Source organism: Perca flavescens, chromosome 1 (genome assembly GCF_004354835.1).
Source record: "Perca flavescens isolate YP-PL-M2 chromosome 1, PFLA_1.0, whole genome shotgun sequence".
NCBI classification, from domain to species: Eukaryota; Metazoa; Chordata; class Actinopteri; order Perciformes; family Percidae; genus Perca; species Perca flavescens.
Genome location: NC_041331.1, coordinates 25,199,500 through 25,218,155, shown reverse-complemented (window position 1 = coordinate 25,218,155; position 18,656 = coordinate 25,199,500). Strand labels below are relative to the sequence as shown.

The window sequence follows — 18,656 nt, the reverse complement described above, 5'->3', positions numbered from 1 at the left end:
CATTTAGGCTCTCCTCTAGACCCAATCCTAAACTTGCCACGCCAGCCTCTGACACTTGCAGGCAGGGCGTAGAACTGGGGGAGAAAAAAAGACTAGGGCTCTCATGTTAGGAGAGCCCACAAATACCTATAATATGAATAGTATTGAATGCAAAAGAGGGGCCCATAGAGAATATGTATAGAGTCCAGAATGTTGTGCTACAACCCCTGTAAATGTAGGCTATGCTCTCACAAACTAGTGTTCTGCACCATACACGCAAGATCTTGGTTTGTGTTTTCTTGCCCCTGTACTTTGTCAATCCTCTGCTTTATATATGTATTTTTGTCCCTATTGTATACAACTCTTCAAGCTATTTAATCAGCTGTATGTGTAAATTTGCTTGGTAAAACCTACACCTACAGAATTGCTTCCCTTGTCATTTTCTGTCAGAGTCAGCAGTTTACCTTTCTCTCTTCTGCAGGAAGCAGGCTCCTTAGATCTTCTTCAGCTCCATTTTAGCTGTGAAATCTGCACCTTAGGTCTCTGGTCAAGTGTGAGGCACACACCAGTTCAGACATGGATTCAATAATGTTTCTAATAACTATAGGGATCCTAAAATGTCATTACTATAGATAATATAATTCTAATGCAACATATATGTCCCACTTATTCCTTATAATAGTGACGATAGTTGACAATACTGAAACATCTGCTGTCATGTTAAAGACCAATCAGAGACACAACTCCATTTTAAATCCATAATTTAACACACACACAAGAGCTGCAATCCCACTAAATCTCACATGCACACCAAATACAGTAGCACCCTAATACTTGACATCTAACTAAAACATAATCATAAACATTACAAAACCTATATATTTTACAAAAATAACTACATGTTTATGTGTGATCAGGTTTATCTCTGTTAATGTTCATGTGCGAATTGGATGTCATATTTCTCTACATTTCAATTCCATCAGTCAGCACATGCATGTAGGCCTACAAAGGTGTCACAAGATAACTACTGGGATAAGAAATGTATTCCATTTTAAATTATGGATATTTTCTGGAATTTTATGCCATTTTCTCATGAAATTCTGCACAATTTACCTCTTTAGCCATCTAACAAATATTCAAATTAAACTGTGAAGGGAAAACCGCCCTCTGATTGAGCTGCAAAAAAGGGTCACAAGTAGACGTGGCTTCATGTTATTCACTAACATTGTAAAGACTATGTAGCCTATTCATCATAAATAGGGGGGAAATCCACCCTGTCAATTGCGTTTATATGGTCTAGGATGTTCAATTTAAATATTAGTTTTGCATTGTGTGAACATTCGCGGTAGTGAAAAAGGTCAGAGTATGGTTTTGTGAATTATATAATTATACTTAATCAGTTGAATTATAGGACTAAAATATAAACATAATTAAATGTAAATAAAGTAATATATATTAAATAATAAAATAAAACTAGAGCCCGTGATAAAAAAAAAAAATGTATGGCTTTAATTTCGTTTCGACATCTCCAATTTATATCCGTTAGTGGGCGCGCCAGTATTTGTAATCGAGGATTTAGGAAGGCGATATGCAAACCAATGCATGAACTTCTGTTATCATCTTGTACATGAGCGTACATTTCTATTATTACACAGAGATTCTCATGCTCTTTTGTGGAACGAAACGGGGCGAGGAGAGAGTGTCCTCTCGAGAGTATTTTTATCTGACACGTTATATTTTGAAAGGGATTAAATCAAGCAGTCGCAAAGTGTCGTAAAGTAGCTGACGGCTGGCCACGATCTGGCGCCCCCATGCGGCAATGAGAGCAACGACTGTTGTATCCGTAGCCAGCGAACAGACGACCTGCTGGGTAAACAAGAGTGGATGCATCGAAAGGGAGGAATGGCAACTTCGTCGAGGGCTTATAGTGAGACATTTGTATTTTGTCAAACAGAAACATATTAGATAGGTCGTACTACATTTTAAGATTCGATATGATTCATTTGTGAGTTAAAATGGCTGAGTATAATCGGGTATTTGCTGAGTGAAATGGAACTAGCCTTTACGTTAGCTTAGCTCGTAGCCATCCAGGGCCCATTGCCTTCGATTTTGCTTCTCGGCTCAGCTCGGGACTGTGTTGTCAATTTCACAATCCCAGCCGCTAACGTACTCGGATCGCGATTTCTATGTAGGCCTGCCTAGTTGCTGTTAGGGTTAACATTTAGATATATGCTCGTTTTCAACGCTTGTCATTCTTTCCTACAGGATTTAACTTCACATGTTACAAAAAAGACGGTGACACATTTTGAAAAAAGGACTTAGACCCAGGTACGTGTTGTCTTTGTTGTCTTCTGTCTGGAGTAAGTTGACGTTAACTATGTGTCAGGCTAGGTGGTTAGCTGTCCACTTTGGTTCCTCTCGATTCGTTATCGTAATAATCTCAACATAAGTTACTAACGTTAAATATTCCTATTTTAGTTATTCTCTATTAACTCGAGTTTATCTGGCCCCAGTCACTTCAGCAGCGTTTGTGGGATACAGACAGACAGCAGCCGAGCCTATTGTAATTATTAAGCGTTATAAAACTAATCTTAGCCCCAGTTTCAGGCTCGATTCTGTCAAGCTAAATACATCTATGTAGCTCTGTTTTTGATTGCCTAGTCGGAGTGGTTGGTAGTCGTTTCACAGACCGAAAGCACCGTGGGTATCGTTAGCAGCAGCTCAGCAGTCCTGTCTCAGCCGTACATCTTGAATTGGTTGAATTGGTTTACTGTTGCCATTTCTGTTACACCATACATTTTCTGGTAGCAAGTAGCTGCGACTGATTCATTAAACATTAACTGCAGTATATCTTACGTATCGTTATTTAGGCCTCTTTATGAGAAATTTAAATCATTCAGCCTTAGTGCATGGGGGTTTTTCATTCAGGGCTGTCCTCTGAGGCCCCTGAATTCATGCATGTCATTGAGCAACTCACTCTGTGGCATCCGAAGGACTCTCACTTATCAGCGAGTTGTATATAAAAGCAGAAAGAGCGCTGTGCACCGTCAAACTCATCAGCCCTATTTCACAAAAGTTGCAGCCTCGGGTTAGTGACAACTAATATGTTTCTATGAAATGAGTTGTGAATGAATAATAAACTGACATTGCTTAGAGTCTGTAGCAGACTATCTAATGCAGTGCAACTCACAGGAACATCATGAACACCTGTACAATCTAATGCAGTCCAATACAAATACCCTGCAGCAAACCCTACCAGGAATGCTGTGGTGTTACATTTTTGCTGAGACTGGTGCCAGAGAGATGGAAAGTAAACTCTATAGAAGTTTTTGTAGCTGTGTCCTCTTAAAAAGTCTAGATGACTCTTGAATTTGCTAACATCTGTCCCACGATAACATTTCTTACAATGTCTTAAACAAGGTAGTTGGATGTTGAAGATAAAATGACATAGGGCTGTTGACTGACTCAAGACATCTACATTTCTTAATGTTGTGAATTGTGTAGTCCCAGCAAACAATGTGGATGGCACTAGCAAAACATTTGTTTCATTTTCTTGCGTTGTGTAACATCACTTGTACTTCCAGATGGCCTCATAGACAGGATCAGTACAATATGTTCCTTAATCACTTGCTGAAATAGTAGCTCCATGATTTTGTTTTCTGATTACATCATATCAAGAAGTGTGGTTGGCTTGTTGCTGTGGGTGATATCACCACTTGCTTATAGTGCATAAGCCTGCAATTTTCTTCACACTGTCCCTAATGTTAAAATACAATTCATCAGTCATATGTAACACCCTTTGTGATTAAGGAGTGATCATATTTAATCAATTTTCTGCTTTGAAATTTTTTTGAATATATTCTTTATGTCTGTGGCTGTGCGTGTGCATGCTTTTGCCTAAAATACACATCCGGGATGTTCAAACTGATCTGGATCGGTATTGGGGCAAATCAAAGTATTAATGGATAAGTGTTAGCTATATAAAGCCTGAACTTGGTCGGGTGATATTGACTATGTGATATATTGCAAGAAAACTACATACTTTACATCAGAATATCTGTGTATCTGTGAGGAGAGTTGACAACTAAACTATCACAGTTTTCCTAAAAGAAGCAATCAGTAATATGGTATATTACATTTATTCATTGCATTAAAAGGAGCTTTTGAGTTTGACAGCTCAGGCATAGATACTTTTTTCTTTCTTGCCAATTTGAAAACCTGTTCCCCAGAATTGTAATCCTTGTCAACGCTAACACCACTGTTGGCTGGCTGAGGGTGTAGTAAGCCACGTGCTATCTGAAAATACACATGGAGTGACTCTTAACAGAGACACACATTTTTTTATTGTATTCATGAAGTAGCCTGCATTTTAGCTATGCTGGAATTTGGCATTGCTCTGGTAGACCTTACACCGCTGTGAAAATATTTCCACTGCAACATACCTAAAGAGTCCCTTTCTCTTGGGAGTTATTTGTTGGTGTACACAAACATAGACAGAATCCCATTTCATTTAATCTGATTGATGCATTGCCTGCAATCAACAATAAAGCAAACACATCAGTATTGACTCAGCCATTACTTTTGAGTCAGCCTCTGGGTATTTATTTTCATCTTCAATCAGCAGCCTTGGGTCCTGCTGCCTTAATTTGTACTAAAACCAGAATGAATGAATGTATTGCCTCGCATTGAACACCATGAAGTATTGTCATGGGGATATTAATGTTTGTTTTTAGGCCTGTGTGCTGTTGATTTATCAGTGAAATGCTTGGAAATAATCTGTAATAACATTTTAAGTTAAAAGCAAGTCTGCTATGCTCTTCTGTAAGCTATAGTGTTGAACAATTTAGTGAAGATAGTATAATGAGAACTACAATTATCATGAGGCCTGCATCATGGAAAACATTTAAGATAGATTACACATTTTGTTTTTCAGATTTTTGCCTCTTTTATGCTCCGTGCATTTTTTTATATTTCTTTTTACCTAGCTTTTGCATTGGCTTTTCTATTTTTATTCATTTCCCTTGCAACCTTTTAAAAGTCCTTGTAATTGGTACCGAAGGGATAGGTAGTATTATTAGAAGTCCATAATTTTAAGATTTAGTCATATTTATAACACATTGAAGCAGCTAACTAGCTGTGTCCTCTGATCAAACAGATCTAATCGGATTGTCTTACAGGCCATTGGTGACTTGCTTTTAATTGATTAACCTAACAGTTTATTTTAGCTATGCATTTCGTGGATGACTGAGAGCATAGAACATTTTTAGCTCATTGGTCAGACTCAAATTTAGATGTGATGTTTTGCTTTTTATTGTTGGTTCTGAAATTGGTCTTTATTTTCCAGAAACCTTGAAGCGTCTTAATCCTGTCACGGACATAATGATCTGTCCTTTTGCAATCATGCAGCACAAAGCGGCTTGTGCACCTGTAACTCTTTTCCTTTCTTCTTTTTTTCAGGTTTTGTGAGATGCAGCGGATAGATGCCTAGGAACTGATGCGAGTGCACTTACTGTTTGCCCTCTGAGGACGGACCTGCCGCCATGAAGAGTGAGGTGCCATCTGAGGCCCCCAGCAGACAGGAGCATCTGAAGGAGCCACTGGTGAACCCAGAGCCCATGGAGGCAGCCAAGAGCTTTCCTAACAACATGGAGGTGATTGGAAAGGCAGGCAGCGAATTTGAAACCCTGTGTGAGTCCAGGCATCGGCCCCTGAGGGACACAGGAACACACAGAGACTCAGAACGGACCCTCCCTGGGCGCAGAAAAAGAAAAGGCCAACAGGCAGGGCCATCAGATTGCTCACTGAAGGAGGGCCACATCAGTGAGAGTTCACTGGCCCCTCAGCGTCCCAGGGTAGAACTTTTACAGCACCCAAGTGAGGATGAACATAATCACGAGTCCTCTTTTAGTGACTGTGCTTCCTCCCCCTCCTCTAGTCTGCGATTCGGGGACTCGGACACTCTCAGCTCAGAGGAGGAGGGGGAAGCTGGAGCAACAGGGGGCCAACACAAGGCTCCTGCCCTAACAACAGGAGGAGCCGCTGGAGTTGCCCTGCGCCCTGTTCTGGGTCGAACTCGGGGGAATCGCTCTCATAAGTGGGTGCGGTCTGAAGCTGAGCCAGTTCTGCTGAAGCGGCCGTGTCTGAGCAGCCGGCGGCCTCTACATAGGAAACGCTTTGTGAAAACAGCTCCTGCCGGGGGGCAGCGTACTCAGAAGCAAAAGGAGCGACTACTACTGCAAAGAAAGAAACGTGAAGTGATAGCACGTAGGAAGTATGCTCTACTCCATAGCACCAGTAGTTCCAGCGAGGAGCTAAGTAGTGACTCTTCTACCCCTTCTTCTACCGAAGCAGAAGATGAGCTGTATGTAGATGTCAGTAGCACTAGCAGCCAGCCCAACAGTGCTACTGTAGCCACAGGTAATTACAAACCATTACTCTATTACAGTTGTCTATTACAGTTGTTGCATCTCTGTATTGTATCTAACATATCTTGTTTCACAGCATGAGGTATGTTACGTAGGTTATATCATGTGGTTAAAAGCATAAACTAACAGGGAAAGCTTACGTAGAGTAATACTGTGTGATCACCATAACATCGTGGACTACACAGGCCAGACTATGCAATCAGGATCAGTCATTATTTGTTTGTATTTTTAGGGCTATCAAAGATGTTAGTGTTAATGTATTTATATATCCATTTAATTGATTAACAGTCAATAAATAAACTTTAGATGGCTTATACAGTATATCAGGGCCTTTTGCTCTTATTAGACAACATGGGTTTAATAAACATCAACAGGCAAAATGCTACACCACAATGTGGACATATTTATTTGATTGATTATTTGAAAAGGCAAAGATGGGTACCATGACCGTTGTAACAGTATAATGGGAATTATGTCTCCTAAAGCTCCGAGGCACAAGGATATCTAACATTGCAGAAAAAAACCCACAGTCCAGCATGAATTAAAATTTTGTTTAAAAAAAAAAGTACACTGATGCAATGTGAATTAATATGCACTAAAAAAAACTAGAACACAAAAACAGAAATGGCTGGTTCCAGAGAAGAGGTCAACAGGTGTTTTGCAACTTAAAATAGGAGCTAGATCACAAAAAAGGTTGTTATTTTGTCAACATATTTTTAAATAATTTAAATAACCCTCATAGGCATGTATTGTTAGAATGTATCACACTTTTAACCCTTGTGTTGACTTTGGGTCAAATTGACCTGTTTTCAATTTTTGTTTTATATCAGAAAATATGGGACATAGAAATAAGTGCTAAAAATGTGTAGAAGAAAAATTTAACAATTTAAAACACTGGAAAAAGAAGAAAAAAAGGCGTCAAAGGTTTCAAGGTTGACGGGAAGACAACACAAGAGTTAAACCATAGACATCCAGTTCCCTTCACTGTACAATCAGAAATGAATTGGCTATTGCAGAAGTGTGATAATGGTAACAAGCTCACTGTTTACAGAAGCAGGATCACAAGTCTACAGGTTTTAATTCTGCACCAGGTGATTTCATCCTAGCTCTCAACCAGACAAGGGGAAGTAGACAGCATTGCATATCCTGTTTGGCTGTTGTAAAAATATGCTCACAAATAGCTCTTACCCTCCACATGGCAGCCTATTGCTGCTTTAGTGTGTCCCAAGTCTACGTTAAAAACTAGGTGAACAATGTAAGAAATTGTATATTGTCTTTATGTCTTTGTAATGGCTTGGGCACATCTGATTAATAGCTACTCTCCTCTGCTTTTCATGGCCCCACACACCTGGCATGCTGTAATGGAAACTGCAGCCCTCTGTACTTGTTGGAACAACAGGTTTATATCCAAAATCTAAACCATAGCTTTCTGCTCTCATTCTCAGCAAAGTGGCACAGCCCAATGTGCATATGAAAGTCGCCTTCCATTTACAACAGGAGTCAGTATATCCTTTAAAAAGCCCCACCTCTACCTTGGTTCATTGTTATCCTCATGTAGCCATTTAGCCTCAGCAATATTTCTGCTGTTGTGGCCTTAGGGGAGAATGGAAAGTTAGTTGTTGTGCCTCTATGGGAGGCAGGTGGGAGAAAACTCAAGCACTGTTTAGTTACGGGCTTTGCATAGTAACAGCAGGTCTCGCAGGAAAAACAAGGCATGTGTTTACAGCAGGGGAAAGCATGAAGGCAAGTGATGAAAGCTGCCTTCTAAATGTCCAGAGTTGGAGCAGGTGTGTGATGTAGCCAGGAAACCGTTTAATCCTACCTCTAACCTGAGGTAAACAGAATATATTAAATTTGAATGAACAACATCTTTAAATTTGAATGAACAACATCTAAAAATCACTTTGAATGCAGGTCACACCTGGATTGTCATTTTTAGATCAAATCAAATTCTACAAATTCCCTTATGCACACGTCATCCGATGATTTGTCACACTACATTGTTGGCATTGTCAATAGCGGTTACAAAGGCTGATTATTCAGGCTTAAGCCCATTGCACGTCATCTTACCACCAACCGATCGAACTGAAGTGGCTGGTTGAACTTCACTAAGTCGTCACTTGGGCTTTTGACATTTTTTGTTCCAGAGTTTGTCATATAGACATGTTAGGTCTAGTAGTAGTAGGTATTTCTTTACCTAGTCAAACACTGCAATCATTGGTTACAATTCTCTACAAGTTGTAAGCAAGGTGGTGTTGTTTATGTAACCACATGAAGGCTTCACCAGAGTGCCAGGCAGCTAGTCTTCCAGAGGGTGCTAAGCAGCAGTTCTCGGGAGACAATTGGAATAGAAATCACACTGGGGAATTATGGCAAGGCACTTAGCGATGTGCACGAAAACACAGTATGCACTTCTGCAGCATAGAATTTTATTACTTTGTTAATCAGTCATACGAGTAATGAAGCAGTTAACTCAAAAAGTTTTGTTATTTTAAAACCTCCAGTGCATTGAATTCAGCTGTTGATATACTTCAGTAAACTGTTTTGCTCACAGTCACTGCACTGGTAAATCTGAACAGACATATCTTAATGTTCTGTCCTTGTATTGATTGAAATATATATATAGATGACATCTACTGTGTGCCATAAATGGTTGACTGAAGATTTACATTTAATGCTTAAGAATGTAGGAGATAATTTGTAACCTTGATGCACCAGATGCATGAGTCAGCAACTCTCACTTACACTGGGAATTGGGATAAATATATGCCTGGTCTTAAACCTTAAAATTAACCAGTAGATTAATCTGTGTTCACTTGTGAAAAAAAAAAAAAAACACAACATAGAATCTATTTAAGAAGGCAATGCCACCATTGCTCTCCCATGGTTTTGGCAGTGGCTCCATTAAGAAGACTGAGGAGAATGATGCATTTGTCCCAAATTAGTGTGCCATGACTTTAACTTGTTTGAGCAGTGCCTGTGATGAACTAGGCTCCTTGTGTGCAATGTAGGTGGCATTGATACACATGCATCACCTCTGGCGATGAAGTATGACCAGGATCTTTGTGTGCATAATGTGGTCAATGTAATTTTAAAATATAGATAACATCTATCTCATTTCGCAAACCATATGGAAAAGCAGTAGGTGATACGAATATGCATTTTCGTGATTGTGTCTGTGAATGTTGCGGCCTTTAGGATTCATGATTGATATAAGTTTTTAAAAACAAGGAGTGCTTGCTTTATGAAAATTTTAATAATTTCAAACTAAAAAGGTTAAAAAAATGTAGTCTTAAATTATTGTCATTGAGATATTAACTATCCTCATCTTCTTTCTGATCTCTTATTGCAACCATCTACTTCTAGTGAACACACCTGAGGGGGCTTTCATGGTATTTAGTCCAGGCAAAGATGAAGTGAGATCTAGTGCACAGGGAACCAATCACAGGGCACATTTGGGAACGGTGAAGGAAGAAAGCCAATCCCAGTGAGCACTGATGACCTACATTTCTCCTGTGAAACTGTTGAGCCTGATGATACTGCTGTTAGCATGATGAAACTGTAGAAATACTATCTGGCCACTTACACAACTTGCTTGGTGTTAGACTAAGCCATTAAAGAAGGGGTACAGGCTTTTTGAAACTAAAAGCAGGAAAGTACATGTCTATGCTTTATAAGAATAGACGCGTGTGACAGCCTGCACACACTTAAATGTGTTTGTTCATTTATTTGTACCCAACTTTAATGTGAAAAATTCCTGATTAATAGACGTAAAGTGTCATGAAGCGTAGTCGGGCTACAAGTTTTCATTTCAAGTATGTATTTTCTGTTAATTGTATTTAGGGCTGGATTAAAATAATTGATTCTCCAATTAAAATCGATTTTTGTTCAAGTGATCCGATATTGATTCATAAAATCCAGAAATCAATCTTTTAATATATGCCTTTTTACCATGCATGTGTAAGTAAAAACTACTTTAAACAAACTTTTTGGGGTTCAATTCTTAATGTAAACATCAACCTGGTGCATTATAAAAAAAATGAGGGTTGCTTCTTGCTTGTACAATTTACAGCAGAAGTTCTCTGAGAATCTATTTAATTTCCAAGCAAAATTGGTATTGTCACTGAAATATAGAATATGAAGTATAGAATCGAATCAGAAATGTAATTAAATCGGGACCTTGTGAATCGGAATACAATCGATTCGGGAAATCGTGCGACAACAAGCCCGAATTGTATTGTAGTTGAATGCTTTCTTTGCCTTTTGTCTGATTGTGCGTTTGTACTATACTAAATTCAACTGGTGTGCTCAGGTGGCCTGGATGAAGATGTGGTGGTGATTGAGGCAACTCCAGCTCCAGCTCCTGCTGTCCCTGCAAGCGAGGAGATCAATGTCACCTCAACAGACAGTGAGGTGGAGATCGTCACGGTCGGAGATGGTTTCAGGTATGCACCTCAGCTTTTTCAGCCGGCATTGAAATAATGTTTTGATCCTGTCATTTACGGTAAGTTCCCCTCACTTGTCTGGTTAACCACTAAGCTAAATGTCAGCCTTGTTTAGTTGATAACCTTAGGGTATGGGGCTCTCTATCCCTACTGATGTAAAATAGTATCTTGTATATTTTTTTATGTTAGGTCACAAGGCCTTCAGGATGGTTCTAGAACATATTAATCCTAGGAATACTTTTACCAATATGCAGTATATGTCAGCAGACAAGATAAACATGTTTGAGGCCATTTGTGAGTTGTAAGTGTGGACAGCCAACCTTATTGGCAAGAGAAAAGCCCAAGTATTTATGATAACAACTTTTAGTTTTCCTACAGACTAAAAGGTTTAGGACCCTAATATTGAACCCTGGTAAACCACAAGTATAATTACCAAATGAGGTATTAAACTCGCCTTTTGTTTTTTTTTATATATCAAAAAGGTTGGATATGAGCAAAGTGCTACCTGCTTCTGTAATGGTCTAATCATTTTTTATGCTGGAACCCAATGTGGTTTTGGGATCCGGTAGAACTAAAATCAAAAACAGCAGATTGATGCAGACCTGTAAATCAATATTTAGCCAGATCAAAACGTTTCAGAAATGTTATTGTTTGTTAGGAATTTTCAGAGCGTTGTTCTCTTGTGAGTAATCTTCTGAGGACAAGCATCTCAGTATATTTTGCATGACTGGTCATGTGGTGTTGTTCCTCTTTCTTTAGAGCATGAAGAACCTCCTTTCCCTGCGTGGCTGGTTGTGCTATTTATGTGTTGTTTACTAGTGTAGTCTTTTGTGTTTTTATAACAATAAGTTGCAACGTTTTATTACTGATGTCTGCTTTTGGTGTGGTTCTATATGTGAACTTGGATTATAGTCAGTAGTGTCTCTAGCAGAGACTATAACGGAGCAGCAGTGTATTGGTGGTATTAGTGTTCATAAGCCTGTCACACGAACAAACGGAAGTGGTGAATATGGCAATATTCTGGCAAACCAATGACTTTGGAAGAAACCGCATTAAGACGGACAGTGGAGAAGTGGATGATACTGCAACAGTTTTAAGTTTATATGGACCTTTCGATTTCTTTTTTTCCCAATTAAACCTTTCTTAATTAGAATATATTTTTTACTTAGATTCCTTCAATAGGACCATGGAAACTGCCTTTTAAGCCTACAGTGTGTAAATCTTTGATACCAAAAATATACTCTTAAGTTAAGGTTGAGTATAACTTAAAGGACAATTCCGGTGCAAAATGAACCTAGGGGTTAATAACATATGTGTACCAAGTCGAACGTTCTCTGGGATCTGTTTTCATGCGGATCAAATGTGTCTCTAGCTTTAAACAAGCTGCCGCAAACCGGTGGTTAGCTCCTAACGCTAGCTTTCGTGTGGCAGATGGTAAATCGCTATTTTATACCAGTAACAAGGCTCAAAATAGCACCACACTTCAACAGTAGCATAATGAGGGTCCCTACATGTAAACTGAAGCATTCAGAACTTTGTAATTGTACAGACAGTTTATTAAAAAGATATATTATAAAGACAGTAGCGTTCATGTTTACATGCGGGCGCCATCTTGGAAACGACAAGCGTTCATGATTCGACTGCTAATGACTGTTTTCCAAAATGGCGACTGATGACTCGGTACACATATGTTATTAACCCCTAGGTTCATTTTGTGCCGGAATTGTCCTTTTAATAAACACCATAACTTAAATTCCAACTTAAAAATAATTAAGTTAATTCCAAAATTATGAAATAAATCATCTGATGTACCCAGCTTATTGCAATATTGATGTTATCGTTATCTTAAGTCTTAAGCTTGATTTATGGTTGTGCGGAGGCTCCACGCAGATCTTTCGCCTTAGCCTACGTAAGTTCGTTGGTGTTGGTGTTTGCGTTGATCTGTTTAAGAGAATAGCAGGGCCGGCATGTGTGGGGACTCAGTGAGAGAGTGACGGCGATTAGCTTCGGAGCGAGTATCAACTCTAGAGTCATAGTGGGAGAAACTAAGTCTCATCCCTGTGCTTTCTGACTACGGTCGGAAATCAGCAGTAGGAAAAGTTAACCTTCTCCTAGATATCATGTTGTTTATGGAGAAGGAGAACCAGGAAATGAGTATGGGGAAATGCAACGCTACCAAGCCATGGCCGAGCGACGTGCATCGCCGTGACATGTAGTTACATTTTTCGAGAGGTGCACGTCAGGCTACGGCGTAGGGTCCGGCGTAGGTTCGTGTCTCCACGTACCTACGTACGTAGCCGCGACGTGGAATTTACGCAGAAGTGTAAATCACGCCTTACTCCTTTCACAGTTGTTTTTCTTGAAGTACCTTTCTATTAATGATGGGAGCTGTTGGTCATGGTAGGTTCTGTCACTATGGATTTTCTTGTTCATCAATAGCCACATGGACGCTCAATTGTAAATGAAATGCTTGAGTAAAGGCCTTTTAACTCGATTAAGGCCTTAACCACATAATGTGTTAGTGATTGCATGTAGGAATAACCAAGATGACAGAATAGGAAAGGGAGTAAATGCAGTTTTCTGATTGCTGGTGTTTAAAGATCTGTATGGTTCTTTGGAAGAAAGAGCAGAGGGGGGGTTGGGTACAGTGTATTCCAGTGCTTTGCTCATAGATTCCATAGCTTACATTTCCCAGAGAAAGTAGGCTGCGTGCCTTTTTGTTTATAGAAACAAAAGCATATCACGCTGAAGGGACCTGCTCAATGCCCATGTTATTTAATTCTTACTTAGAAATGGCACAAACTTAACTGCTTGTATGAATAAAGGTTCATAAGCAGGCGGTGTCATGGGTGGACCGCTTGAGAAGCAGTGCAAAAATGTCTCTTTGACTTTTATGCCACTTACATATTAAAACCATATGTTACCATTGTTAGTTTATTACTAAGTAATCAGCACTAACAGTGATAGTGCCAGAGAAAGTGAAACACATTTGATATTTATTATTTTTAGATAAAATAACTATAGTCTTTTCGGGTACTCTAGGACATTTACTAGAAATCAGGTATACTTTGTATTCCTGCCAGCCTTGATTTTAATCAATTTCTACAATGTGTGAATATCAGTTTGTACAGGCTTGAAACATGCGTGAGGTAGATAATCCTTTTCAGTAAACATAAGCCCGTTTCACACAGCCTGTTTAAGGCAGGAATGTTGTGACGTTAGTCCGCCTCGCGTTCTGTATAAAAGGCACAGACAGGGACTGGGGGGGGACAGAGTCGTATAGGTAGTAACTGAGTCCTGTATACGCACACTCACTCACTCACTACACTCACTACGCTCACTTACTTACTTTATGGCAGTATTGTGGAATCTCTGTGTAAAAGAAGATATTGTCAAAAAATGTTAACTATGATTTTAAGTAGACATGACTGTTTTTACCGGTAATGACCGATGCATGCACAGATAATTCTATGATACAGAGAGGTGGAAGACGAAAATGTCTGACAAGCTACTTGCTTACTGAGATATCTCTGACGACAAGATGAGAACATAGCTAACGTCCATCAGTCACTACCTGTGAGTAACTTAAAATACATTCTATACCAGATCTATACCAACAAAATGTATACCTAAATCCATATCCTGGCTACCATATCATCATATATACCGCCTACCCCTTACTAGTGAAATGGGGTAGGGTAGTTGGGTAAATAGGGTAGTTAATAAGGCTTTAAGAAATATGCAGAACGTGGCACTCGGTTTCTCTTAGAACTACTAAATATTTACATTGTAAGAGTAATATATTAGATAAATGGCTCCCAGTGTCATTCTCTGCAGCACGCTCCATTTTCCTCACTCCATTGAGAATTTTATTTTTCTATTCTCATTATATCACTTCCTGTCTCAATACTCCACTAATTCCTCATGTAGGCCATTATGCAGCTAAATTCACAAACCTCTGCCTTTTTGTTAACCTCTATCTGTATCCCTTTTTAATCTTTTCCGACACAGTATCTTTCCTTCTTTTTTTTTTATTGAAAATTGTTTCTAGATGTGAATGTGCCAAGCTTGGAATGCTATTGCTTGTCTAATCTTCCTGTTTTCCTGACTGTCAAAGATGTCCTGGCTCGCTAGAGAATGCAGGGATGAGCTTCCCTGAAGGGGGGGATGGGCAACAGGAGCGCAGGAGGGCGGGCCAAACCCAAGGCCAACAGAATGAGCAATGAAAGCTTTGTTGACACCGCCAGTGGTCCGATTTGTGAGCGTCTGCTTGTGTGCAGTTTATGTCAATTTTGGAACAATACATGTGCACGCTTACAGAAACACATAGAAACAATATATCATGGCCCAGGCTTTTTTGGTAGTTTAATAGTGTGTTGAAAATAACTCAATTAAGTATTTATCGTTTTTTGATTGATTGATTCCCCCTGATCCCACTTATTGATTTGGTTTGTGTAAGAAATAGCAAGTCCGTTATGATATTTACTGACCTTCATGAAGGTTATAATTTTTAGAACGTTTTTTGTTGAAACTGTTTTTAGAGAGGTTCAACTTTATTTTCATACAATACAGTTCAGCAACACCACAAACTATCCTCCAAAAAGATCATAAAGTTGAATCAACACAGTTTCAACCAAAAGTGGACATTATAATTTCTGATGGAGGTAGGATGTATTGCAGGACTGTAATAATTAGACTGCATTAGTATTAGCTAAGTGTACCTAATAATCTGGCAACTGAGTGTACGTTGTCCTATAATTCAGCTGCACAATGCACATGTAGCCTCAAGTAGGCCTACATTGATAAAGATCATTTTCTCCTTTCCTTTGGTGTTTTGTATAGTGTCTAATATCATTTCTTGTCATGGACAAGAAATTATGGACAGAGGACAGAGGAGTAGGGTTGGGTACCGAAACTCTGTGCCAATAGGGAACCGGTGCCGACGTAAATGGTAGTAACGAAACCGAATAAGAACGAAAGTTTCGGTGCCTCATTTCGGTGCTCGACTTTACACTACACCTGACAGCATGTAACGTTAGCCTACCTTTAGCTAGCAGCTGGATTAATCACGGTTAAAATGCTGACCGCTAACGTTAAACAGTGTAAAGTGTGACTGTATTTCACTGTGGAGGACTTCAACAGCGGGATGTAACAGTCTGCACTGCAGCGCAGCAGCTGCCGTTGTCGCAATTCATACATATACAGTATGTTTATATGGTCGGAATTAAACAACACAGACGGTGCGTTCACTCGCAGCTGCCGTTGTCGGAATTAAACAACACAGACGGTGCGTTCACTTGCAGCTGCCATTGTCGGAATTAAACAACACAGATTCACTTAAAACAGGTAGCCTTGTGGTGCATTCACAGTAATTGTAAAATACCCTTTTCCCATCTGGGGTTCAACAGCAATTTACTGGTGAAATAAGTTATTGTTATAGTTATTACATTATTATTAAATCTTTAATTTTGACCATGGCCTTAGCAATAAACAAGTCACTGACTGTTGTTTACTACACTTATTTTTTTTCTTCTTCTTTTTTTTTTACTTTATTGAAAAGTACCGGTTCAGGCACCGTTTAGGCACTGGCACCGTTTTAAAAGTATCGATTTAGCACCGGAATCGAAAAAAAACCAAACGATACCCAACCCTACAGAGCAATCTGTGGAGAGAGGAGTGTCTGTAACTTGTGGACAGGATTTGGACAGTCTACTCTCTTCATCCCAGCTTAAACAAAATGTCCAAATACAGTTTTCAACCAACAGCAGCACGTTAGGGACATGGTGCAAAATGTAACTGAAATCAGGGCAAAGCAACCATTTTGATCCCAAACCTGCTCTCCTCACATTGCCCATTGACATGCTGTCAGTATATGGATACTGTATGTTTAATTTGAATAACTTGCGGGCTGTTCTTTATTTGTTTGTGTCGCTCCACAGTTCACTCACTTGCGAAGCAGTGCAGTAGGAGAACATTCCAGTGTTTTAACAGTGCACTGTGGGGCGAGTTTGGCAGCGATTTACCTAGAGCGCAGTGGATTACAATAAACAAGGATTATGTAGCTGATATGGATAAAAATCAGCCTCTGCCCTGATTCTGCATATCAGCCCAGGACATGCATAGTAATTGGGTCACAAAACGTTTTGAATGTCATTAGACTTTCTGTGACTACAGCACATACTGCCATTAGGATTCCAGTGTAGATCCCTATATATATATATATATATATATATATATATTATATATCCATATATATATATATATATATATATATATATATATATATATATATATATATATACATATTGCAGCTTTAAGTCTACTTGCCCAAATTTAACTTGAGCAAAACGTTGCTTAAATAAAAGCTGGATAGTATAATATACTTATGTAATTATGTATATTTTTTGTTTGTACATTGAAAAGGATGGGCAAATGTCAAGAGCTGGCAATGCCGCTCTGTAATTACAATGATATATTTTCTTTATTTAAGGTGAAGGGATAAGCATCAGTACTCATTATATCTGCCAGTTCTCTACTGGGAGTGCTCAGTTAGAAAGTGACGTAAGCATACTCTCATTTTGAAGACAAACTTGATACTTTCATCATTGCAAAGCTTGATTCCTCAAATTGTTTACCAGTTTTATTCCAAGCCAGTAGTTTTACTGCAGTGCCCTCCTCTGATCCCTGGGGCATGTGTCCCACATCACCTTGGCTTGGCACAACCTCAGCTTTGCCAAGCCACCCATTCCCATAGTGTTCATGTTTACGATGTACTGTTTACCTCCCCCCTTTCCCCCTCCCACCCCCAGGAGATCTTGGTGGTAAACAGATATTTACAAAATAATCCCAGGTCTACTTAATTAGGAACCCCTCCCTAGTGGCTAGTCCTGCTCCCTGGGATCAACCCAGAGCTGAGGAGCCTGGCCAATTGATACACCGACACAACCACCATGTGCCCCTCTCTGGATACCAGCCTCATTGCTGTGTGTCTTGTGGGTAGTTGCAACTGTGTGCACAACTTTGCTTTAGCAATTTGTGAACTATGAAAGTTAATAAGCTTCCTCCTCTATTCCACTTCTTGCATTGTGCAGCATGTCTCACAGGAAATTGAATTGGAAGCAGACCATACAAGCTGATGGGAATCCCCCTTATCACAAACAGCAGTGTGAAAGGCATTTCCTGTGTTAAAACACATCTGAGGAATGTGATCAAAACCCGGGCTGGGCCGGCGGCCTGCCTCTAGCGGAGACAAGAGACAGCGGGATCGCCTCTCGTATCAGTCTATACATCCATGCTCTGAGTCAAGAATGTCTTCGCAGTGGGCTACCAGTGATGTGCCAAAAAGTGATTGCTGTCTACCCTAAAAATGATGAAATGAATCATACACAACCTCTCACAAGGCTCTTGGCTCTCCAGCACATTGCTTTGTTGCTTGGCGGTTGTGCACATTTCTCCGGGCGTTCTGCGCGCTGGACGGTCTTCCCCAGCAGGCAGAGCCGGGCTCCCTGCTTCCCCCACCCGGGCCACATCGCTACCTGGATGCAGCCGAGACGCGCCTGATTGCACTGCGCTTATAGTTCGATAACGTATAGTTCGATAACGGAAAAAAATGACTGGGAACCAAGCAATCGGCCTGTTCCAAACAGGCATGAGCTCCAAAACGGGCGCTGCACTCGTTGAAATAACTTTAAAATAGAAAATTACAAATAAAATTACAAAAAAACCACAAACTAGCGTGCGCCCAATGTAGGCTGAGTGCAAGAGAAAGCCCCTCCCCCAAAAATCATCTTTTAAAAAGTGTTACTAA

The 18,656-nt window shown here is 39.7% G+C and overlaps 1 protein-coding gene across 3 annotated transcripts in view; it reads left to right on the top strand.

The window, feature by feature from the left end:
• The first annotated feature begins 1,778 nt into the window (after window positions 1-1,778).
• rnf111 (ring finger protein 111) overlaps window positions 1,779-18,656 on the top strand; it is a 36,009-nt gene continuing 19,131 nt past the window's right edge. For 2 of the 3 annotated variants that reach the window (XM_028578755.1, XM_028578737.1), the window contains exons 1-4: window positions 1,779-1,906; window positions 2,245-2,307; window positions 5,437-6,396; window positions 10,717-10,849. In XM_028578755.1, the coding sequence (XP_028434556.1) occupies window positions 5,520-6,396; window positions 10,717-10,849 (1,010 nt within the window). In that variant the 5' untranslated portion in view covers window positions 1,779-1,906; window positions 2,245-2,307; window positions 5,437-5,519. The remainder of the gene's footprint in view (window positions 1,907-2,244; window positions 2,308-5,436; window positions 6,397-10,716; window positions 10,850-18,656) is intronic. The other variant, XM_028578746.1, reaches the window with a different exon arrangement.